The sequence below is a fragment of the Bufo bufo genome, chromosome 9 (assembly GCF_905171765.1).
Source record: "Bufo bufo chromosome 9, aBufBuf1.1, whole genome shotgun sequence".
Classification (NCBI taxonomy): Eukaryota; Metazoa; Chordata; class Amphibia; order Anura; family Bufonidae; genus Bufo; species Bufo bufo.
In genome coordinates, this window is record NC_053397.1 from 197,558,381 (window position 1) to 197,584,601 (window position 26,221).

The 26,221-nt window shown below is 45.7% G+C and overlaps 1 protein-coding gene across 2 annotated transcripts in view; it reads left to right on the forward strand.

Moving 5' to 3' along the window:
- The window catches only part of LRP8 (LDL receptor related protein 8), a 194,754-nt gene that overhangs the window by 106,509 nt on the left and 62,024 nt on the right, over positions 1-26,221 (forward strand). For both annotated transcript variants that reach the window (XM_040408155.1, XM_040408154.1), the window contains one exon: positions 13,102-13,230. In XM_040408155.1, the coding sequence (XP_040264089.1) occupies positions 13,102-13,230 (129 nt within the window). The remainder of the gene's footprint in view (positions 1-13,101; positions 13,231-26,221) is intronic.

Here is a 26,221-nt window from a genome sequence, read left to right on the forward strand (position 1 = left end):
TTGACAGGTTAGTAAAACCTGTTTTTCCGCAGAATAAAGCCACAAATAGCTTTTATAAGGCCACCTTAGAAATCAGAATGCTACCCTGGACATGAGCAGATGTTTAGCTCACAGGGCTTATAGGTGGTGACAGAATCCCTTTAATCATATACATAAATATGATAATTTGGGGCAGGGTAATGAGCCCAGTTCTCCACACCATAGAGCAAAGTGTGCAGATACTGCATATGTTTGGAAAATGTAATAAAAAGTTCGTGAAAGAAAAAAAAAGAAAACCTCCCTGAAATGAGAAGTGCGCCTCCCTGAAAGGAGTTTTTGCAGGTTGGGATGTCTGCAGGCACCAGCCTCTGTACTAAACATGGTGCCTTTTTACGCCAGACGTAATATGTGAAGAATTTGTTTGTGAAAGGCGTCTTAGTAAAATGTTTGTCTTCGAAATGTCACGGCTTGAAGTCCGCTTGCAATTAGTATAAGTGAAGACGTTAGGTGTGAAGCCTAATCTCAGTAGGAAGCGCGCAAGGCTTGATATTTGTGTTCTGTGCCCACTGATGATGAATATGGATTTATTAACAGCTCCCGCTCACAGAGGATGCAGCCATTTTATCTACTGCAGCAGTTCACTGTGATGTAGAGTACAAAGTCACTAGGAACAAAAGCCAGATCATTAATCACCCTGAAACATGCCGGCTTCAATGGCGGAGTGAGACATTTTGGTACCCAAGCAATATATTACATAAGCAAAACCTTTCTTACCATTCTAGTCATTACTGCATACATGATTTCTGCTAATAAAATCTAAAATGTCAAATACCCTGATACCTAAAACTGTGACGCTGTCCATAATACAGCACAAGATATCGCTTTACAGGCCTCATTCCTATAACTTGTATATAGTGACATATAGGCCACTGACGAGTGTTATATACCTATATTGCCAAATGGTCCTTCTGTCTTCTCCACCATTTATTTATTATGTGCCTATAAAGGCAGTTGTAATTGTGATATTCAAAGTATTTGGTGCTCCTAATACCACTAGAGATGAGCGAATTTCCACTTATGAAATTCGTTCACACTTTATTTGTTGGTAAAAGGGGAATTACGTTATAGATTCCGTTACCACGGACCATAACACAATTCTATGACGAAATGCCTTTAGAGGCATTCCGTTATTCATTCTGTCATAATAGAAGTCTATGGCCTGCATAACGGATCCGTCCCGTTTCCGTTATGCAGGAGAGGACTCCCCTGCATAAAGGAAATGGGACGGATCCATTTGCAGCCCATAGACTTCTATTATGACGGAATGAATAAAGGAATGCCTCTAAAGGCATTCAGTCATAGAATTGCATTATGGTCCATGATAACTGAATCCATAACGCAATTCTGCTTTTACCAGTAAACGAATCGCAAACAAATTTCATAAGCGGGAATTCGCTCATCTCTAATTACCACCTTCCAGAGCTTGGACTGATCACCCCTATGAAGTTCCCCGATCTTTATTGGGTAACATTAGTTACAATACATTCCCTACAATAAAGAGGCTCGGACACATTGTTAGCTACCTCATGTATTGACTCATTTATTAACAGGCCAGTGGTTTTGAAATGGCCCGGATGATGGTGAACCCCCAACTCATCCTTCAGCACTCAGGGAAGGAAAAACCCCCTAGTGGGGGAAACCTCCAGGGAACCATGGCTGAAGGACTGCCCTTCCCCTGGGCAAGGGGGTAAAAGCCATCATTTGAGATGAGGTAGCTATGGAAAGTCCGGGTAATTGTCACATCCAGTATTTGGAAATTCTGCTAGATGTTGAATCCAGAAAATCCGGTAAATGTCAAATCCGGTATTAGGAAAGTCCGGTAAAATGTCACATCCAGTATTGAGGACAGAGACCAAGCCTGGAATCTGCCTCTTGATCCAGAAGATTCATGTCCAGCAATGTCATGATGGTTTCAGTTGTCTTGGCGCTCCACCCCTTGGATCTTATTGGGGGTTTTCAGGGTCCTGGGTCTTTTCTCTCAGGCCAATGGAGACACCTTCTCGGGACAACGTTAAAGACAAATGCTGAGAAAAATGAAGAAAGACCATTAATTATAAAACAGCTCTATATAATATATTACTTCTCTGAAATATTTCTGAAGCACATTAGACCTTCACACGGCATCTACCCACCTGGAAATCTGTATAGTTCATTAGTTGGTATATTATCAGGCCAACAAATCCAGTCCACTCGACCACCATGCCTGTCCTGGTGTAGATCTGCAGAAGACAGAATAGAGGATTAGTGCCTGGCGGTACTCACCATGGACTCTATAAGGAGTGAGATGGGAAGATGGAGGTGAAATAGGAGCTTTTATATTACTGCTACCCAGAAAAGATGTGGATTATACAAGACGGTGAAAAGTTGCATGAACTCACCTCTTCACATCGGCCAGTACATAGCTGGAAGAAGCCGATGGTCATACACACAGAAACTGGAAGGACGTGTTAAGGACAAGTAACAGAATTAATTCTATTATTATAGTGTTTCCTATACTGTGATGTCTGATCTGTGCTACAGTGGGGTCAGAGGAAGCAAATAATCTCCTAGTTGCCAATAGTCCCACATTTGCCAAAATTTTCCCAAATATTCAAAGACAATCTCTGTAAATTTGGGTTGTCCTGGGCCAAAAATGCTTGGGGCCTAGTTAACTCCAACAATGAGTGATCGTGACCTGATCATTTAAAGGAGAGGCGGGGGTCTTTGCTTAATTGACCCAAATTTACAAACAGCAGCAATGATGGTAAGTACGTATGTGTAAGTTTTTCCAGCAAACAACATGGCACTGTACCAGTCAGCTATAAGAGGATACAGGTCAGCAGGGCCACAATGGTCACCAAGGTTAATGCCATTCTAATGTGGCATAGGCGGCGACTGCTGAAGGATTTCTTGTACAGGCATACAGCTTGACCTAGGTTGTTAACGGCACAGAAGAAAAATGCCGGTCCTGCGGCGATCCTGTGGACTGTAGGACTGATCCTCATCTAGAAAAAAAGCAGAGGAATAAATGTCATCAATATGGACGTCATGAAGATCTGAGAATACAGAACAGCAGAGGCCGCAGGTGGTGTCATTATACAGTCGCAGTAATACATAAGAATAGTCACCAGGGCGCGTCATTGTATTTATACACATCTCTTGACTTCAAGCGATGTCCCCTCTGTATTACTAGTCCTGAGACCTCTGTATATAAACTTACCGAGACTATGGCGGTCACAACGGTCCCAATGCAGCCAATCCATGCAAAGGCATAGAGGATTCTCTGGCAGATGATATGTCGCCTCTCTGATTGTTCAGACCGGATGATCATGAACCGGTACATGATGGAAGCGTTGCCAGCTCCTGAAATAGACAATACATGGGATCAGCCGGGAACGTCCATAGACACTTGTGATAACCTCCAGGACTCAGTGATGATTATAATCTCCAGTGATGGCCGCCGCTCAGCAGGGAATAGTGATTAGGGAGATAACGTCATCACTGAGCGCTGGAGCCGCTGATCTCCTCATGATGTGATCTCTCTAAATCCACTTACCTAGAATGGCAGATATTAAGAAGACCACTGTAAAGACCACCGATTCGGGGAATATTGCTCCCGTGTCACTGAGAAAGAAATATTGGGAGTTATTTGGACGCAAACCAGAGATTTCCGTCATGTCTTCTAATAGCAGAGGACACTTTATTTCCTTCCATTGTTATCATCCTCCATAATATGATCTAATGTCCAGACACAAATAGAAGACAAACAACAATGGGAACAATATGGAGCCGTCGCCCATAGCAACCAGTGAGATTGCAACTGTTATTTGTCAGAGGCCCTTTGTAAAAGGAAATCAGGAACTGAATGGGCAACTGCGTCCTATTTCGCATCCCATCCCCATGCTATCACTTGCCCCACTATATAGCCATTATTTCCCCAGTACAACCAGTGGTAAAACCCATTAACACAATAATCATCATTAATTTATTCACTATTATTTTTTTTTTCTCCTTCAGTTTTCTGGAAAAGTAGCAAATTTTTGAGTAGGCGGCATTTTGTAGAAAATGTAAGACTTTTTGCATTTTTAAGCCATGCTTGCAATTTTTCCCAAAAAGTGGGTGTGTTCTAGACGGGCTCAGCAGGAGGGGGTGGGGCCTCTGCGGACTGGCAAATTTGCTTATAAGTTATGCCTGTCATAGTTGGTGCAGTTTTGATTTTTTTTTGGTGCATGGAGGTCAGAGATGCTCCTAATTTATGAAGAGGCTTGTGCATCTCACTCCAGAGCAGATTAGATGAAGGCCGGTGCATGAAACCGCAGTCTTCACAGACCCCCCGCACGATGGGATGTTTTCTGTACTAACAGTTATGAGATGGAGCTGATTAATAATCCACTAATAATAATAATAATCATAACATTCCAGGAATAAACTGATAATACGGTAATAACAGTAATGATACTACAGAGGAATCCCGCCCCGTCCCCTCTTACCTGATGTAAGGATATTTTACATGGCCTGGGATGACAGTCAAGGCAATCAGGGCACAGAGGCCCGAAAGCGTCCATATGACCCAGAGGAAAGGCAAGAATGCCAAACCCCGGATCTCCATGGCGCAAAGTAAATTACTCGCTAAGCGAAAACAAGGATTTGCTGAGCAAAAGCACAAGCCGATCTGTCTTTCTCTATATCCAGAGATATTCTGTCCGAGGTAATGTCAGGCAGTGGTTTTCCAAGGCTCAGAACTCGGTGATGTCACTAGCTTCTGTGACATCATCACGCCTGCCGCAATCTGATTGGTCCTTGCTATAATCTGTAATTTCATTGGTTCTCCCCTCATGTGTGATTTCATACTTGAATCTGATTGGTCCTCAGTAGCTTCTGTGGTGTCATCAGTGCTCCCATCTCCACACATGCCTGTATCTGATTGGTCCTCAGTATTTTAAATCTTCATATAGCTATTGCTGAGATGTTTTCAGCTCTTCAACGCCTTTGGACAAAAAAAATGTCTACTTTATACACGTGTCACCATATCACAACAAAATGAGTAAAGTTGGGTGATGGACCCTGCTCCCATGTCAGCCCCTCTGCTTAATATAGGGAATGAAGGCGCCATGAAAGGTGTCTCTATTCTGCTGATAATGCCATTAGGGAAAATGTTACCGCTCGCTGCTCTGGTCTCCTATCCAAATTATTCCTTCATGATGCAATTCCTAAATAAGTGGAGCATCCCTTTAATGTAGTTGTCTCACACTCTGAGCACCATATAATACTACATTTTTGCACAATAGGAAATATGTTGGAATGGCCATATATTTGGCTACCATTCAAATGTATGTCCAATAATACATATTGTTTCAATGTACAGTAAGTCGTATGCAACGTGCCGCCCCCCAAGGACGATCGTGTCGCAGACTTTTAGGAATTGCCAAGTGTTGTGGTGTGGCCCTAATAGTTTCTGTGTGTTTCACGGTGATCCTATTTGGATACTGTCGCTCTCCAGGGTTAGGCTCCAATGCAATAACAGGGAGAGTTGTAGTAGGTGGAGAATAAGATGACTCCAGACTTGATGAAAGTTCAAGAGCTTTACTTGAATAAACTTGTATCCAGACAATATTCGGCCTTTCTCTTGGTTCCAGCTGGTTTTGGGGTAAACTGGCAGGCAAACTTGGATATCTTGCTCTATCTTTCTCTGCTGTGCTAAACTGGCTTCCGTCTGGTAGCTGGACTTTAGGATTGTTCTGGTACCTTTTGAGCGGGGTGCCTGTGGCTGTTGACCCCCTCGTGATACTGTGTCTTTATCTGTAAGGAGTCAGGGTGCTCTATGAGCAGCATTCCTTGGGAGACTCCTGCTGCAGGAGGGGCGGCCATTCCCAGGGCCGGTGCAAGGATTTTTGGCGCCCTAGGCAAGATAAAAATTGTCGTCGTCCCCCCCCCCCTATCAGGTGATCTGCCCATATCATGACATCACATATGTTCCACCCGTTTCTCAGCATTTAAATTAAAAGAACTGCTATGTTTTCCTTAGGGTTAATCCAGCTTCTTGTAGCCGTCTCCCTGACAGCCGCTAGAGGTGCTTCCGCGATTCTCACTGTGAAAATTACAGTGGGAAGACGCGGAACATAGTTTTGAATGTGTGCGCATTCGCATCAGATAGTAGGATCGGGGAGAAGAGTTCCCAGTGACGGCGCTGGAGAAAGGTAAGTGGCTGAAGGGGTTTTAACCCCTTCAGCCCAGTGGGAGGGGGACACGAGGGTGCCCCACTCCTAACAACTATATAGTGCCAGGAAAATGAGTTTGTTTTCCTGGCACTATAGTGCTCCTTCACCACCAGTACTGCACAGTGTCTTTTCTCTGCAGGAACAGGCTATAGACACCAGTACCACTACATTAAACTGTACTGGTTCTGGGACTATAGTGTCATTTTAGGCTCCATTCACACGTCCGCAATTTCGTTCTGCATTTTGCGGAACGGAATTGCAGACCCATTCATTCCTATGGGCAACACGATGTGCTGCCCGGACACGGATTTGCGGATCCGCATTTCCGGGTCCGCACTTCCGTTCCGCCAAAAAATAGAACATGTCCTATTCTTGTCCGCAATTGCGGACAAGAACAGGCATATTCTATTACTGCCGGCAATGTGCGGTCCGCAAAATGCGGAACGCACATTGCTGCTTTCCGTGTTTTGCGGCTCCGTGTATCCACAAAACACGCTCCCTTGTCACTCTTCTCCCCCCCTCCCTCCCTTGTCACTCTTCTCCCCCCCTCCCTCCCTTGTCACTCTTCTCCCCCCCTCCCTCCCTTGTCACTCTTCTCCCCCCTCCCTCCCTTGTCACTCTTCTCCCCCCCTCCCTCCCTTGTCACTCTTCTCCCCCCTCCCTCCCTTGTCACTCTTCTCCCCCCCTCCCTCCCTTGTCACTCTTCTCCCCCCCTCCCTTGTCACTCTCATTTACTCCCCCCCTCCCTTGTCACTCTCATTTACTCCCCCCCCTCCCTTGTCACTCTCATTTACTCCCCCCCCTCCCTTGTCACTCTCATTTACTCCCCCCCTCTCTTGTCACTCTCATTTACTCCCCCCCTCCCTTGTCACTCTCATTTACTCCCCCCCCTCCCTTGTCACTCTCATTTACTCCCCCCCCTCCCTTGTTACTCTCATTCCCCCCCCCACCTCTAATGTAGCGTGGCCGAGCTCTGTTCGGTCCGCGGTACAGGAGCATTTGTTTCCTGTACCCGGCCGGACTGACGGGTAGTGCACACTAAGTGAGCATTTCCTCTCAGTCCGGCCAGGTACAGGAAACAAAAACTCCTGTACCGCGGACCGAACAGAGCTCGGCCACGCTACATTAGAGGGGCTTCCCTCCTGAGTCCCTCTCTTCAGGCTGCGCCCGGGCGGTGCACTATTATAGACGCACCAGCCCGGGCAGTGCGGCAGCCGCCCGGTGCGGGGGAGGGCCCATCACCGTACTTAAAAAAAAAAAAAAAAAAAACTTGCGGCAACGTTTTTTTTTTTAAAACCGCACGGGGCTGGCGCCCCCTGCTAAATTGCGCCCTAGGCGGCTGCCTAGGTCGCCTTACAGGTGGTGGCGGCCCTGGCCATTACCCTCACTGCACCATCTTGACTCGTCTGCTTCCAACACTAGACTCCACTTAGTCTAACTTTCTGCAACCCCTCCCTTGGTACGAAAGTTGGGAGAATGGAATGGTAAGTTCCATTCTATCTAAATATCTCTCTACACTGCCACCTGCTGGCGATCCAGGTACAATACATGAACATAACAGTTTCATAGCAATATTATGAATGCACAATGTAAGAGGACCTGGAATAAAAACACAGATGACATTATTGGTTAACCATTAGAGACATTAGCAGTGTGAAGTAATGTTAGTGCCTGCTCTATGCTTCATTAATATAAAAAGCTCTTAAAGGGCATCTGTCAGCAGTTTTGTACCTATGACACTGGCTGACCTGTTACATGTGCGCTTGGCAGCTGAAGGCATCTGTGTTGGTTCCATGTTCATATGTGTCCGCATTGCTGAGAAAAATTATGTTTTAATATATGCAAATGAGCCTCTAGGAGCAACGGGGACGTCGTTACACCTAGAGGCTCTGCTCTCTCTGCAACTGCCACACCCTCTGCACTTTAGGAGAAGTCAAGACCAGTTGTTATTTTGTTTACCCTGCCTAGTCCTGTCAATCAAACTGCAGATGGTGTGGCAGCTGCAGAGAGAGCTGAGCCTCAAGGTGTAACGACGTCCCCGTTGCTCCTAGAGGCTCATTTGCATATATTAAAACATCATATGTCTCAGCAATGCCGGCACATATGAACATGGGACCAACACAGATGCCTTTAGCTGCCAAGCGCACATGAAACAGGTCAGCCGGTGTCATAGGGACATATCTGCTGACAGGATGCCCTTTAATGAATTAACATGCTGTACTCTAATAAATCAGTCCAGGAAATCTGTTTTCATTCTATGCTGAGACATAAATATCAGAGTAGTGAGCAGAGCTGGAACAGGGAGACAAAGTGCGTCACGTTGTCCTGATGGTCGTAGAGTCCTTCTGTGAGCCAAACAGCTCTTTCCTTATGGAGATCAGTGCACAGAAGTAATCTGGCTTTATATATAGGAAGTTCTCCAAATATAGAACTAATTAACTGGCAAATCTCGCAAGAGGAAGAGCCAGCAGCTTAATTCAGGGCCCTGATAGGAGGCAGTGCAATTAGTGACATGCATATTCACTGACGACCCAGTTGGGTTTACGAGCAGTGCGTCCTGGCAGGGGAAAGGAGGGGGTGACACTGGCATCGACCCAATACTGTTCACAGGATCCTTATTCCTTTCATAGGCCAAAGTCTTTCACTTGCTACTATATCTCCACCCTCTGTTACTCCCCTACTTAAATATAATAATCTCTCTTTACTGAGCAGTCGTCGTAATTTACATCTCTTTGTGCTGCTTGGATGGGGTTTATTAATAAGGCTTGATCCGGATGTCTTGGCAAGAATGGCAACTTTAACATTCTCCATCCCTTTGTCCTCACCTGCTGGGTCTCTGTTAGCAGGCGGTTCTTTTACTACAGTATAAATACAGCGGCTTCCGAAGCAGGAAATACATTTTTTTAGAGCTGTCGGAGCATTATCAGGGGGAGGTGAGAGTCATTGTTGCCATAGTAAATGCAGTGTAGAAAGCCTGAAGCTATTTACTAACATTTTCACCATAACCACCTATCCAAAATCAGCTGTCACACATTTCTAGGTACCATACAGTGGGTCAGAGGTTAATACTGCACTATGGGCACTGTCCTACAAAGGGCAGCATTTGCATCAAGGTCACAAAGTAACCCAGGCACAGCAAGTAAATCCAACTGTGTGAGTATTGGATCTGATTGATGGTTAAACTAGGAAGTGGAGTCTTAGGGATTTAGCCTTTTTCACCTTAAGACACGGGAGAATGGAATTGACAATTGGAACCTCCAAGTTGCATCCCTGGAGAAGTCTTAAGGGATGCAACTTTGAAATTGCAGATGTAAGGTACAGAAATGTAATCCTTCAAATCTGAGGTTAGGGCAGGCAGTACAAGGATACAGTTCAGGACAGGCAGTATAGGTATACAGATACAAGTCAGGGCAGGCAGTACAGGTACACAGATGCAGGGTAGGCAGTACAGGTCAGGATATATGCAGGTCAGGAATGGCAGTATGGGCACACAGATAGAGGTCAGAGCAGGCAGTATGTGTACACAGATACAGGTCACCGCAGGCAGTATGGGTACACAGATTTAGGAAAGCCAATATGGGTACACAGATTTAGAAAAGGCAATATGGGTACACAGATTTAGAAAAGATAATATGGGTACACAGATATAGATTAGGGCAGGCAGTATGGGTACACAGATTTAGGAAAGGCAATATGGGTACACAGATATAGGTCAGGGCAGGCAGCATGGGTACACCGCTCAGAACGGGAAGTACTGGTACAGAGATACAGGTCAGGGAATACAGTATAGGTACAGAGATGCAGGTAAGGGCAAGCAGTATGGGTACAGAGATACAGGTGATGGCAGGCAGTATGGGTACAGATATACAGGTGAGAGCAGGCAGTATAGGTACACAGATTTAGGAAAGGCAATATCTGTACACAAATATACGTCAGAGCAGAAAGCATGGGTACATGGGTCAGGGCAGGCAGTACTGGTACAGAGATACAGGTCAGGGCAGGCAGTATGGGTACAGAGATACAGGTAAGGTCAGTGTCACGGTCCCTTATGTGACTGATGTCAGGAGATCAAGGAGACTGGCTGAGCTTGGAGGAATCTAACATCCTCCTTGATTTCTCTTGATTCAGTATTGATAGGGTTAATGACCACTTCCCTTTTCTCAGCTGTTGCTCAGTGGTTATTACTTCTACCCTTTATAGTCTGACCCCACCCTTCTGACAATGTGGTAGATAGTTTCATTTGGGTTTGGCTGAGCTGTTGCGAGGTCGTCTGTGGTGTCCCTGCTCGTCCCTCTCTTCAGAAGTTAAGTGTCGCGTTTGTTTGGGTTTGTTATATTCCCTGTTGTTTGTATCTGGGCCTGAGACAGAGACTTCCATTCATCCATCTGGGGAGGAATGGGTTGTCTCTGGTCCTAACCTTATTCCAGGGCCTTATAGGGAAATAAGGGCCCAGGTATCCTGCATATGACTATTCCTACCTTCAAGGTCTGTTCATATTGATAGGTAGTTAAGGGCCAGATTAGGGTTGTTTAGGAGGTGTCCTGTTCCTTCCCTAGTTTCCAGACCCAGTTACTGTTCCCCTTCCCTCCGGTGTTCAGTGTGGAAGTTTTTCCCCACACTGATCGTGACATTAACTACCGCCGCATTTGTCCATGGACTTTATCACGGATTTACCAAATTCTTCGGGGAAAAAACCTGATCCTGGCGGTAGTTGATCGGTTTAGCAAAATGGCGCATTTTATAGCATTGCCTGCTCTACCTAATGCCAAAACTCTTGCACAGGTGTTTGTCGATAACATCGTGAAACTACATGGCATTCCCTCTGACGTGGTGTCTGATCGGGGGACTCAGTTTGTTTCCAGATTCTGGAATGCGTTCTGTACTCGACTGGGGGTACAATTGTCCTTTTCTTTGGCTTTTCACCCTCAGTCGAACGGACAGACGGAGCGCACCAATCAGAATCTGGAGACTTACTTGAGATGCTTTGTTTCGGAGAACCAGGAGTAGTGGTCTTCATTCTTGTCGTTAGCTGAGTTTGCCATTAATAACCGTAGACAGGAGTCCACTGATAAGTCGCCGTGTTTGGGGCATATGGATTCCATCTGCAGTTTGGCACATTTTCTTGTTCTCAAACTTCCGGTATTCCTGAGGAGGAACGATTTTCCTCTTCTTTGTCTTAGATTTGGCAAAAATTCTAAATAACCTGAAAAAGATGGGCAACAGGTATAAGTGTGTGGCTGACCGGAGACGTATGAATGGTCCGGACCTGAGAGTGGGTGATTCTGGGTGGCTGTCCACAAGAAATAAGGGCCCAGGTATCCTGCATATGAATATTCCTACCTTCAAGGTCTATTCATATTAATAGGTAATTAGGGCCCGGATTAGGGTTGTTGAGGAGGTAACCTGTTCCTTCCCTAGTTTCCAGGCCCAGTTACTGTTCCCCTTCCCTCCGGTGTTCAGGGCAGACGGGAATCAGAAAACAAAGTCAATAAACAGTTCAGGTTCTATGAAATTACACGTAGAATACAATAATTTACAATTTCAGTCTCAGGCCACGTTCACATCTGCGGTATGATGACCCGCTGCGTGATCTGGCACAAATGCCGACTTTCGGTCAGACCAAAAAACGTTGTATGCAACAGTTTTTGTCAGACCGAAACCTGGCATTTATGCCAGAAAGCGGCCAGATCAAGGTTGGACCCCATTACAGTCAATGGGGATCCATCTTTGAACTGTAGAATCCGGCAATGGCAGATCTGTTGAAATACGGCAGGCTGTTCCGTCAGAGAGCAGCCTGCCGGATTTCACCAGATCTGCTGTCGTAGATATGAATGTGGCCTAATGGAGCCTTGTTGTTTAGGGAAAGTGAAGGTGGGATCGCGAAGTGTAGATAAGGAGACACACTCAGCTGTTGGCTAAGCAAAAACTATTGCCTGCTGACTTTTTAAGAGAGAAGCTGCAACATGCATGTGTCCCTGTTGTGGCCGAGATGAAGCTGGAAGTATCACAGGTGGCCACAGGACATTGGCTACAGTCATAGCAGACCTTATTTCATCAAAAGACCTCATCATGAGAGATACTCTTTGAGAGGAGTCATGTCAAGAGTTAAAAAAAATAATAATCCTGAAAAAAAGAAAGTCTTGTCTATTTTGTGGCATGTCCTAAATGGATCTTTGTGGGTTTTAACCACTAAAATAACCAGTCGCTTGGCTGATTTATGTTTAGCTTTGACATCCCATTTCCCTGGGGTAATCGGTAATGCCAAGTTTGGATGCAGCCAGCAGTAAAATCCTCTATGGTTGGTTGGTGCGAGTTCCTCAAGTAAATACTTCTAATGAGACAAAGCGGACAGGCGAGGGGCTTGTTAGGATGCCCATAACAGATTACATCCTCTGTTCTTGTTGTCGAGATTTTGCATGTGAGGATAACCCTTTCCTTGTTACCCCTCTTCTCCATTTTCCTTGCACCTCTAGCTCTTCATGGACTCTTCTTCATGGTTTCTTCACTTCTGACGTAGGACTGCAGGGTATAGCATGATATGACATATAAGCTGCCTATTCATGTAAAGCGCGATATTAGATCTGTAAAATAGGGGACACCATACCACACGTACTGCATGGAAGCCATAGACTTTGGAAAGAAGACCGTACATTACAACGTCAGCACCACAAATGTACTCTACTGTACTAACAAAGACCAAGATTGTCATAAGATTTCCTTGCTGCTGAAGGTGCTTGTGGTGGATTTGCTGCCCCATGGGACACGTCTAGTCCTTATGATGTGTTGGACGCTGTGGAAAAATAAAATTCTTTGCTTCATTCTCTTTCACGTTGACCAAAAAGCTGTTTTTCCCTTTCTCTTGCAGTGAAGCAGACATGTGCTGCAGAGAAGTTCAGCTGTGGAGAGTCCAGCAATAAGTGTATCCCAGCCACCTGGAGGTGTGATAGTGAGAGGGACTGTGAAAATGGTGTGGATGAGAAGGACTGTCCTACCGGTGAGTTACAATGAAGATTAAAGCTGTATTTTATTACCTGGAAATGTGTGAAGTCACTTTTGCAGAGAACCCTGGGGAAGTCGGAGCAGAGGATGGGAGGTGTAGTGGTGCTGGCAGCCACAGTCTATCACATTGGCTCTACTCACACCGTTGCTTCTAATATCCATGCAGCGTAACGTGGGCACACTTCCCTCGGGGCGCACCCGGGGTCTCCTGTCTGATGGTAGTTGGGGTGCCAGTGATGTTATGTGTTTGTATGGGTGCTAGCAGGGCGCGTGGAGTGCAGTGTCCAGTGTATGGTGTAGGAGTCCAGAAACCAGGCCAGAGATAGAAGAATTAATGTCTTTCTTTACTGTAGTGCAAAATGGGGGTTGTAGTACATCCAACTATACAAGTCACAGTGTACACAGTACAGTTCTCCCCCAGATAGTGATGTGTGGATTTAGGCAAGAATGGGAGTTATGGTCCTTTTTGTATACTATCTTGCTAAAGTCTCTTTCCGTACTCTTTGCAATAGTGGCTATAATGTCAACTGAGGGATACAGGGTTTTAAAGGCATGTCTGGCCATGACATGTCCAAGTGTGATGGGTGTTTTAATGGTGTCCCGCACTGTAGCATAGTCTGAATGGCTGTAGTAGCAGGCTACCTTGCTGGTCATGCAGATTCCAAGTTTTCCTTTATCTTCCTCTTTTTCTGTCCTTTTTCTCAATTTCTGTAGATCTTGCAGATAATTGTTAGTCTCTGAAACTTTCCATGCCTGAGAAGAGGGAGCATATGGACTTTTCCTACTCTCTTTCTAGGGGGTGGAGTCAGCCACCACCTATCAACAGTGGCGTATCTATCACGAGGCAAACAAGGCATTTGCCTAGGGCGGCACTTGCCAATGGGGCAGTAAAATGCCTTGTTTGCCCCTTGTCCCATCCATCTTATATGCCGGTATGCTCAGAAGATCCGATGGTATATTCTAACCCCCAGGCGTTTCCATGGTGACGGGGATGCTTGCCTGGGGGTTAGAATATACCATCGGATCTGAGTTTTCACGATCTCAGTGAGATCGTGAAAACTCAAATCCGATGGTATATTCTAACCCCCAGGTGTTCCCATGGTGACAGGGACGCTTGCCTGGGGGTTAGAATATACAGGGCCACGCCGCACACAGGAGTACATTTATAAACTAATCAGTAACTTTAACTTTAACCCCTTAAGGACTCGGCCCTATTTCACCTTACGGACTTGGCCATTTTTTGCAAATCTGACCAGTGTCATTTTAAGTGCTGATAACTTTAAAACGCTTTGACTTATCCAGGCCATTCTGAGATTGTTTTTTCATCACATATTGTACTTCATGACACTGGTAAAATGAAGTAAAAAAAATTCATTTTTATTTATAAAAAAAAAAAAAAGAAATTTACCAATTTTTTTTTAAAATTGCAAATTTCCAAGTTTAAATTTCTCTACTTCTATAATACATAGTAATACCTCCAAAAATAGTTATTACTTTACATTCCCCATATGTCTACTTCATGTTTGGATCATTTTGGGAATGATATTTTATTTTTTGGGGATGTTACAAGGCTTAGAAGTTTAGAAGCAAATCTTGAAATTTTTCAGAAATTTTCAAAAACCCCATTTTTAGGGACCAGTTCAGGTCTGAAGTCACTTTGCGAGGCTTACATAATAGAAACCACCCAAAAATGACCCCATTCTATAAACTACACCCCTCAAGGTATTCAAAACTGATTTTACAAACTTTGTTAACCCTTTAGGTGTTCCACAAGAATTAATGGAAAATAGAGATACAATTTCAAAATCTCACTTTTTTGGCAGATTTTCCATTTTAATAATTTTTTTCCAGTTACAAAGCAAGGGTTAACAGCCAAACCAAACTCAATATTTATCGCCCTGATTCTGTAGTTTACAGAAAAACCCCATATGTGGTCGTAAACAGCTGTACGGGCACACGGCAGGGCGCAGAAGGAAAGGAATGCCATACGGTTTTTGAAAGGCAGATTTTGCTGGACTGGTTTTTTTGACACCATGTCCCATTTGAAGCCCCCCTGATGCACCCCTAGAGTAGAAACTCCAAAAAAGTGGCCCCATTTTAGAAACTACGGGATGGGGTTGGCAGTATTGTTGGTACTAGTTTAGGGTACATATGATTTTTGGATGCTCTATATTACACTTTTTGTGAGGCAAGATAACAAGAAATAGCTGTTTTGGCACCGTTTTTATTTTTTGTTATTTACAACATTCATCTGACAGGTTAGATCATGTGGTATTTTTATAGACCAGGTTGTCACGGACGCGGCGATACCTAATATGTATACTTCCCCCCCCCCCCCCTATTTTTTACCAATTTTTTTTTTACTTTATTTGGGGAAAATGAAGTTTTTGTTTATTTTTACTTGAAACGTTAAATTTTTTTGGGGGAAAACTTTTTTTGTTCAACTCTTTTTTTTTCACTTTATTTTTTGTCCCACAAAAACTTTTGGGGATCTAATCCTTTACAATGCATTCCAATACTTCTGTATTGGAATGCATTGGCTGTATGAGTAATACTGTGTGTATTACTCATACAGCTTCCGGCCTGTGAGATCCAGGGGGCTGGATCTCACAGGCTCTTCACCGGAAGGCAGTGCGATGCCTTCCTTAGGCATCGCGCTGCCTTCCATGCCATCGGGTCCCCCCCACAGCCCCATGGGGACCCGATGGCACCGCCAACCACCGCTGCCGCACCAAGTAAAAGCCGCAAACCGCAGGTCTGAATTGACCTGTGGTTTGCGGCGATCACCGACACGGGGGGGGGGGGCACTGGACCCTCCCGCGCATTTAGCTGTGGTGCCTGCTCAATGATTTGAGCAGGCACCATGTTCCGATCACCGCCCGCCGCTCCTCCCACTAGGCGGCGCAGGCGCGTGACGTCAGTGAGTGAGCGCTGCCCTCCCGCACTGCCTGCTGTTACCGGAGCTAAGACAGAGTAAGGTATCCAAGTAAAGAGATCAGCAATGAATAAAGTTAAAGTTACTGATTAGTTTATAAATGTACTCCTGTGAGCGTCGGGGAGGGTGATCTGTGGATGGCACTGTTTAGGGGAGGGGGATCTGTGGATGGCACTGTTTAGGGGAGGGGGATCTGTGGATGGCACTGTTTAAGGGAGGGGGATCTGTGGATGGCACTGTTTAAGGGAGGGGGATCTGTGGATGGCACTGTTTAAGGGAGGGGGATCTGTGGATGGCACTGTTTAAGGGAGGGGGATCTGTGGATGGCACTGTTTAGGGGAGGGGGATCTGTGGATGGCACTGTTTAGGGGAGGGGGATCTGTGGATGGCACTGTTTAGGAAGGGGGATCTGTGGATGGCACTGTTTAGGAAGGGGGATCTGTGGATGGCACTGTTTAGGGGAGGGAGATCTGTGGATGGCACTGTTTAGGGGAGGGGGATCTGTGGATGGCACTGTTTAGGGGAGGGGGATCTGTGGATGGCACTGTTTAGGGGAGGGAGATCTGTGGATGGCACTGTTTAGGGGAGGGGGATCTGTGGATGGCACTGTTTAGGGGAGGGGGATCTGTGGATGGCACTGTTTAGGGGAGGGGGATCTGTGGATGGCACTGTTTAGGAAGGGGGATCTGTGGATGGCACTGTTTAGGGGAGGGGGATCTGTGGATGGCACTGTTTAGGGGAGGGGGATCTGTGGATGGCACTGTTTAGGGGAGGGGGATCTGTGGATGGCACTGTTTAGGGGAGGGGGATCTGTGGATGGCACTGTTTAGGGGAGGGGGATCTGTGGATGGCACTGTTTAGGGGAGGGGGATCTGTGGATGGCACTGTTTTAGGGGAGGGGTATCTGTGGATGGCACTGTTTTAGGGGAGGGGGATCTGTGGATGGCACTGTTTAAGGGAGGGGGATCTGTGGATGGCACTGTTTAGGGGAGGGGGTTCTGTGGATGGCACTGTTTAGGGGAGGGGGATCTGTGGATGGCACTGTTTAGGGGAGGGGGATCTGTGGATGGCACTGTTTAGGAAGGGGGATCTGGGGATGGCACTGTTTAGGGGAGGGGGATCTGTGGATGGCACTGTTTAGGGGAGGGGGATCTGTGGATGGCACTGTTTAGGGGAGGGGGATCTGTGGATGGCACTGTTTAGGGGAGGGGGATCTGTGGATGGCACTGTTTAGGGGAGGGGGATCTGGGGATGGCACTGTTTAGGGGAGGGGTATCTGTGGATGGCACTGTTTTAGGGGAGGGGGATCTGTGGATGGCACTGTTTAAGGGAGGGGTATCTGTGGATGGCACTGTTTTAGGGGAGGGGGATCTGTGGATGGCACTGTTTTAGGGGAGGGGGATCTGTGGATGGCATTGTTTTAGGGGAGGGGGATCTGTGGATGGCATTGTTTAGGAGAGGGGGATCTGTGGATGGCACTGTTTAGGGGAGGGGGATCTGTGGATGGCACTGTTTAGGGGAGGGGGATCTGTGGATGGCACTGTTTAGGGGAGGGGGATCTGTGGATGGCACTGTTTAGGGGAGGGGGATCTGTGGATGGCACATAGGAAGGGGTGGGGTATCTGTGGATGGCACATAGGAAGGGGTGGGGTTTAGAGAGAAAGGGGTTTGGCCTTGACAGGAAGGGGTGGGTCAAATTTATATTAGGGGGGTGCCAGAGTTTAGTCTCGCCTAGGGCAGGACAAAACCAAGATACACCACTGCCTATCAATCTACAAGGGCTTAACCCTGGCTGTGCCACCTATACACTGCTATGCTGGGTACATATAATCTGGTGGAGGTTTGTCACTGATGGCCTCCAGCTTGTACTGCATTTTTATCAGTATTATCCAGTATTATCCACATGTGATCATGCATTTTCTGCTGCTCAGGGCTGCCCTGGACATTGGTCTCAACTTTTACTTATAGAGGATCGTTCCAAGAGGACGATATTTGGTCATCTCCTAAGCATGTCTTAATAACTAAAAACCATCGAAAAAAAACAAGCGTCTCCATTAGGTCACCTGTACACTAACCCAACAACCTATTTCAGTAAGCTATATTCACCTCTGTGCTGTAACTTGTGTTCATATGGTAAGCTTCTACATTGTGCTGGATGTCTGACCCTAGCGTCGCTCGACTGACTTGTAATTGGGTCCAATGGGGTTCAGTTATGTTGTCATTTTGATGAATAGAATGACACTGCATGCTGTAGTCTTAAATTGTGATGGAACCAAAAGGCAGTGTGAACAGAGCCTTAGTGTTACAGTACATGGTCAGAGCTATGAGGCAAGGTATGTGTATGATGATGATACGACAATGCCTGTCTAATTTTAAAAGGTTTCCGAAGATTTTTCTTCTCAAGACCAATCCTCTGGATAGGTCATCAGTATCTGATTGTACGACAACTGGGACCTCGCAGATCACCTGTTTGAAAAGGCACTGGTGCTTGCAGTAGCGCCGGGGCCTTATAATTGCTTAGTCTAGGCAATATGACGACACGTTCATCAGTCACGTGGCCTGGGTGCAGCTCAGCCCCTAGAAGTGAATGGGGCTGAGCTGCGATACCATGCACAACCACTATCAAGTGGACAGTACTGTGCTTCGTAAGCAGAGAGAAGGCCGCGGCACTCACATGAGCACCACTGCCTTCTCAAACAGCTGATCAGCGGTGGTCCCAGTTGTTGGACCCCACTGATCAGATATTGATGACCTATTCAGAAAAGTTTCGAAAAACCCATTGAAACATAAAACCATTCACATTCTTGGGTCAGATCTATCAATATTTTGGTCCCAAGAGACAGTAAAATCTGGCCATGACCACATCCAACATGAAGACTGATTCCAACCATTCTTCCATTGCTTTTTTTTTTTTTTTTTAACTATGCGTGCAAGTTCTTGGTATTCTATTCTTTGGTGTCATTAGTCACCATCATACAAGAGCTCTTTGTGATCAGTAGAGCTAAAAATCCTGGTGGGCTACTTATCCCTTTGGTGTTGGCATCTTGGCAAACTCTAAACTGAGGGGTGTCCAGCAGTTTTAGTTGGCGGCTCTCTTTACAACAAGACTTGGCCAGACACATGTGAGTAAAAAAAAAATCTACAAGGATTACCCCTTCTGCTATAACAATGGGTATGTCTGGCATAGAATGATTTGGGGAGGTAACCAAATTTACATGAAAGGCCATGGTAATCTGGTAATCTACCATGAGAATCACTCCGGCTCAATGTCTCTTTCTTCAGCAGGAGAAATCTCTATGTAGGCTGAGGTTGAGAATGATTTGTTAATTAACTAATACGGAAAAGAAAAGCAGAAAGCTCCCAAAACTCCACCGAAGAGGAGGGGTATACAGTGTCTGCTTTATACCCCACCTGTTTTGTGCAAGTTGAAGGGACAAATTTATAACCTATCATGAACATGGGCGTACACAGATCTCATAGGGCCCCATAGCAAAATTTTGTATGGCCCCTACCTCACCCAGTTTCCCAGTATGCAGAACTCCCAGACAATGTGGAACGTAAAAGCATTGACTCTCCAGATTTGAAATTTACAATCTGAGATATATTAGACCACATGCACATGACCATATTTTTGCTCCACATTCATTCTTAATTTTTTTGCAGATCGGATGCGGGCCCATTCAATTCCATTGATTTTGGGGTTGCAAAAAAAGATAGAACATGTCCTATTCTTGTCCGTTTTTTGCTGGAGTTTAATAAAAACGGCGTCCTGCACACAGCTGGGATCCATGTTTTGCAGATCCTCGGTTTGTGGGTCCAGAACACATATGGTCGTGTGCATGAGGCCTTAAGCAGAAGAAATGTTAATTAAAAAATGGGATTAAAAAAGTCACTCTATCCAGTTCCTATGTCGGAAAAAGTGAAACCAATGCTTCAAAAAATATTGACCGCATTTTGAACACCATATTTCTCAATGTATTTACATCAGACGACTGGCATAAATACATTGTTATATCTCCCTATACAGATCTATGTTTGCGGCTGTCGTCATACAGTGTGTTATAAAACTGTCTGGATAATGCAACCACAAGGGGGTGCTCAGTGCATTGGAATTTATACAGTTGCCATTGACTGCAATAGAAACTTCTAAAAATCTTTTTGCGCTAAACTCCCTTCAGTAGGGGGCTACACGAAAAGGTGTTTTTATGTCGGGAAAAGAAGGAAGTCAGGCTGGATACGCCACTGATCATGGAGACATTTACTATATAAATTATTGGATTTTTTTAAACTATAAGATGCATTGGATTACAGGATGCCCTTAGGTTTAGACAGCAGAAAATAAGACGCAAAAATATTTCTTTCTAATTTCCTGGATGCCTCAGCAGTGACGCACTACAGTCATTGATAACCTGCGTGGTCACATTTCTGTGTCAAGAGGGGGCAGGACATACAAAGACTGATGGGGGGTCTGTTTTAATAGCTACATGCATTCCCCAATGTAATAACAATCCTGGAGCATCTATTCTTATGTCTCTATGTTGTACCATTCCTTTATTATTTCAACTAGAAGTTATGAATGAATTGCTAGCAGTCTGTAGTAAGGGTACAGAGGGGAGGTAACCAGTTGGGAATGTGTACCTGCACAGTCATCTGAAAATGGCAGCACTGATTGGATAGAGTGAGTCTGTGCAGGGACACCCGCCCAACTGGTTACCTCCCCTCTGTACCCTTACTGCAGACTGCTAGCAATTCATTCATAATTTCTAGTAGAAATAATATAGGAATGGTACAACATAGAGCCATAAGAATAGAGGCTCCAGAATTGTTATTACATGGGGGATGCATGAAGCTATTAAAACTGACATGTCAGGAGCGGTGACAGGTCCTCTTTAAGGAATGGTCCTAGTCCTAGAAAACCTTAATCGTCCCAACCATCCAGTGCATCAGTTAGAAAACATGGCTGCTTTTTTCCAGAGACAGTGCCTTGCCTGGGTTATGTTTTAATATGCCTGCTCAGCTGCATTACAGTGAAGGAAGCTGTACGACCGGTGGACAGACGTGGCTCTGTTTTTGTGCATTTTAGTGCTTCTATTAGTGTTGTAACCGCTGGACCCCTTTATAAACATAGAGGCTTTTAGCTAGAAATATTGTCAGAAATTCTATAGTGTAATGTGTAGGGAGAACGCCCAATAATTACAAGTGTCCACTATTTTGACACTCAGCTCTATCAAGTTCCTTAGGGCTCATGCACACGGCTGTAGACGTTTTTGTGTTCCGCAAACCACGGATACCGGCCGTGTGCATTTTGTGGATTGGACCATCCGGCCCTCTGTAGAACTGCCTATTCTTGTCCTCAAAACGGAAAGGAATAGGACATGTTCTATTTTTTTGGCGGAAATGGTGTGCAGATGCGGACATGAATGGGTCCGCGCGTCCATTCGTCAAAAAATGCAGATTAGATGTGGAGCAAAACAATGGTCATATGCATGAGTTTTTAGGGTAAATGCCCACGCCCAGGATCGCGTGCAGATGTATATTGTATACTATGAGAATTAGAAATTCTCATGCACACAATGCGGATTTTGACCTACGGTGTGGATTTTAAAATCCGTAGCATGTCAATTTATTTTATTTTTCTTCTGACCGGATTTTCTCCTTTCACTTCAATGGGGGAGAGTAAAATCCTCACCAATTGGGAATTGCGGATTGACAGCACGGATTCCCTGCGAACACCTGCGGATTTCAGTGCGGATTGTCCGCACATAAATCCTGAATGTGCACATTTACCCTTAATGTAAGAAGCAGCTTGTATTCTGTGAATGGCGTACGGGCAGCGGTGCCCTGGGCTGGTATCCTGCAGACAGTGCCTGCGGGCAGCAGAGGGAGGCACAGCAAATCCAGCCACCCAGGCTTTTTAGAACAGTTCATTTTACCAATTTGAAAAAAAAAAAAAGTTTTGACAAGAAAAGAACAATTTGGCAGATGATGAGATGAATCCTCCAGTGAGATCGGAACGTGCGGTTGTCCGCCCTCCGCGTTACATATACCCACATGGCAGACATCAAATGCAGAATGGACTGTGCGAGCTGTAAGAGGACTCCTCCCGCAGCTGGCTGTGTATAAAACATCACAAGCTCGCTCATATATGTTTCATAAAAAAAACAAAAACCTTGGCATCGAATCCTCTGTAGACACAGCGAATGCAGATTTCGGGGCACGCTGACGGGTTACCTAACTGAAGGGGGTCCTCGAAGACTGCAGATTACTAAAATGATAAGCAAAGATACTGACAGGAGCATTAAATAAGCAAGACTCTTCCGAGGATATGCAGATGAGGAGTCATCCTACATTTACCGAAAAGTAAACCGCTCCTTAAAGGCGGATGCAAATCCATACATGCCGATTACGCGTCAGCTTGCTGCAGGGTCACCTGTTGCTGGGCAGATTTACTGATCATATAGATGGCGTAAGCTTAGGCTACTTACACGCTGGCGTTATGGCTTTCCGTTTGTGAGATCCGTTTCAAGGCTCTCACCAGCGGTCCAAAAACGGATCAGTTTTCCCTAATGCATTCTGAATGGATAAGGATCCGCTCAGAATGCATCAGTTTGCCTCCGTTCAGTCTCCATTCTGCTCTGGAGGCTGCCTGCAGCGTTTTGGTGTCCGTCTGATGAAACTGAGCCAAACGGATCCACAATCTGACGCAATAGAAAACGGATCCGTCCCCCATTGACTTTCAATGGAGTTCCAGGCGGATCCGTCATGGCTATAGAAGACATAATACAACCGGATCCGTTCATGACGGATGCGTGCGGTTGTATTATTGTAATGGAAGCGTTTTTGCAGATCCCTGACGGATCCGCAAAAAACCGCTAGTGTGAAAGTAGCCTTAGACGGGCTGGGGGACCTCTGCACAGCATTAGAATGTATTGGCTCCGATGAGCCAAAGTTATTACTTCGTGAAGTCTCGCTAGACTTTGTGTAATAACTTTGTGAATTAATTATTATGTAAAAATCCTTGGTACCGAACTCTGGTTCAGTTCCACTACTCCTTCACAGTAGTTATGCCCACATTGTGCCCCTTTCACAGTAGTTATGCCAACATGTGCCCCTTTCACAGTAGTTATGTTAACATGTGCCCCTTTCAAGGTAGTTAGGCCCACATGTGCCCCTTTCACAGTAGTTATGCCCACATGTACCCCTTTCACAGTAGTTATGCCCACATGTGCCCATTTCACATTAGTTATGCCCACATGTGCCCCTTTCACAGTAGTTATGCCCACATGGGCCCCTTTCACAGTAGTTATGCCCACATGTGCCCCTTTCAAGGTAGTTATGCCCACATGTGCCCCTTTCAAGGTAGTTATGCCCACATGTGCCCCTTTCAAGGTAGTTATGCCCACATGTGCCCCTTTCACGGTAGTTATGCCCACATGTGCCCCTTTCACGGTAGTTATGCCCACATGTGCCCCCTTCACAGTAGTTATGCCCAGATATGTGCCCCTTTCACGGTAGTTATGCCCACATGTGCCCCTTTCACGGTAGTTATGCCCACATGTGCCCCCTTCACAGTAGTTATGCCCAGATATGTGCCCCCTTCACAGTAGTTATGCCCCGATATGTGCCCCCTTCACAGTAGTTATGCCCAGGTATGTGCCTCCTTTGCAGTTGCTATGCCCAGATGTGTCCCCTTCATAAGAAGTAAAAAAAAAAAAAAAATGTAAATACTCCCCTAGTTCTTCCGATGACAGTCACTTAGCTGCCAGCGCTCCCTAGCTGCAGGATACTGTCACACATCGCGCTGCTGTGTATGAGGAGGAGCACAGAGGCTGATTCCCTGCTGGCATGCTCCTCCTCCAAAGACCAGCAGCGAGATGTGTAACAGCATATTGTGCTGCTGCTGTGGAGCTCCGACAGCTGAATGGTGGAGCGGACGGCACCCGGACGGCTCCCGGACGGCTCCCTGCTTCACCATTATAATTAGCTGTCTCTGCATCTTATCATTCTACTGAAATCCAGGACTGTCCCGTCAGATCTGGGGCGGCTGCGGGGCATGCTTACCATCCCTTCTGGAGAGCAGCAACACGTGGTGACACTCTCAGTGGTGTCCAGGGGACCCACCGTAGTAGCCTGGACACTGCACAGACACCTTTCAAATCCCTCCCGACTAGCACTGACGACGGTCCTGTATGTTTTAGCAGCAGCCATGTACTGTGCCTACTGTACTCCTCTCACCGCCAGTTGCGGTCACGTGATGGTACGACATGTCAGAGCGAGCGTGGTGACGATGTGGGTGCTGGATCAATGGAGGGGGGAGTTTTTATTTTTTAAAATTAAAAATAAAAGTTAAAAATAAAAAATATTTCTTTAAAAAAAAAAAGGATAATCGGGAGATATCGGTAAATATTTGACGTATTAAACCAGTTTTATTCGTAGTTTACGTTTCTGTACGGAATCGCAGGCCAAGCTCCGTCACATCGGGACAGATTTTGGCGTGTTTGTATAGGACTTTGTTAGTGTTTTTTATTAGATTTTTGGATTTTCTCCATTGTATCGAGCTGGCGTGTTCATAATGGTTGCCATGGTAACCTCCTCTGATACGGGGAAAGACCCTGGAGCACGTGTCTCTTTGTCTTCCTAGAAAGATTAAATGACTGACTGCCCGGGAGTCATGTGATGTCACACGGGGGTCATGGGTTTCGTCTAGACTAGAGACCCCCCCCCTTTTAACCCTTTTGTCCCCTCAGCACTCACCCTGTTCTTTCCTCGTGTATAATTCCCGGGCATTGGCGCGTTGCAGTCGTTGTGTGTTCCACAGGCCAGATATCATCTATTCATGCTGGTTAATGATCTTTGCTGGTATTTTAGCAGATGCCTGTTATTGAGGATTAATTTGCCATAAAAAAAGCCCCCTTAAAAAAAATGCTGTGCAGTAAACATCAAAGGGATATCCTAATATCGGCTAGGATATGCCATTGTTTTATGATCAGTGGGGGTCTGACCTGCTTTGAAACCTCCACCAATCCTGGGAATGAAGTTCCCTTTGCTCCTCGGCCATGCGTTGCTCAAGGAACTGAAGTACAGCTCCGTTCAAGTGAATGGGGCTGCGCCGTAATTCCCCGCAAAGCCAGGTGACCAGGATTCTCAAGTGAAAGGGCCACGGTGATGCTCATGATCATTGGGGGTCCCAGTGGTCAAATCCCACTGATGGCAGAAGACCCCATGTCAAGGGTGTATCTTATATCTCCTTGCAGGGATGCTCTTTGGTAGGCAAGGACTATCTTATGGCTCTAGCTCAGGGGGAATGGGGCTAGGTGAGTATTACTTTTTATTTTATTTTAAAAGGGGACGCTAAGGGGCCAGCACTACTGTAAGGGGGCATGGAGGGGCAGTACTACTTTAAGGGGGCATTGAGGGGCCAGCACTATTGTAAGGGTGCACTACTATGTGGGGGCACTAATGGGAATTCTACAAAGGGGGCATGACCACTGTGTGTGGGCATACAGGGCCTCAGCGGTATACTGTAAAGTAAACGCCTCCTGTCCAGCGTGGGGCTGAGTCTTTTCTAGTTATGCCCCTTACACATCCAGTTTAATTATCACTACAATTTTGAGAATTTTGTTCACATCCAGTTTAGCAACAATTTTTAATGATAAAAAAAAAGACACTTTCACACCACTATCACGTCTTCCACCCGAATGAACGTATGACAGATCCATTTTCAAATGGATCCCAACTAAGGCCTTATTCACACAGTCCGTGTTTGGTCGGCGATTTCCATCAGGGATTGTGAACCAAAACCCGGAGTGAAGTCTGCACACAAATCAGGTGTAATGGAAAGATTTGCACTTGTTCTGTCTTTTGGACCAGCACCTGGTTTTGGTTCACTATCACTGATGGAAATCAGACTGTGTGATTGTGAATAAGGCCTAATCCTCATGGATCCCGTTGGCTTCTTATTCGGTTGGCCTATAATTTAGGAAAGCTTTCTCTGTGGAGCTGCAGGATTGATCTCATAGGTCAGTGAGCTGTAAAACTCACATTATGGGGT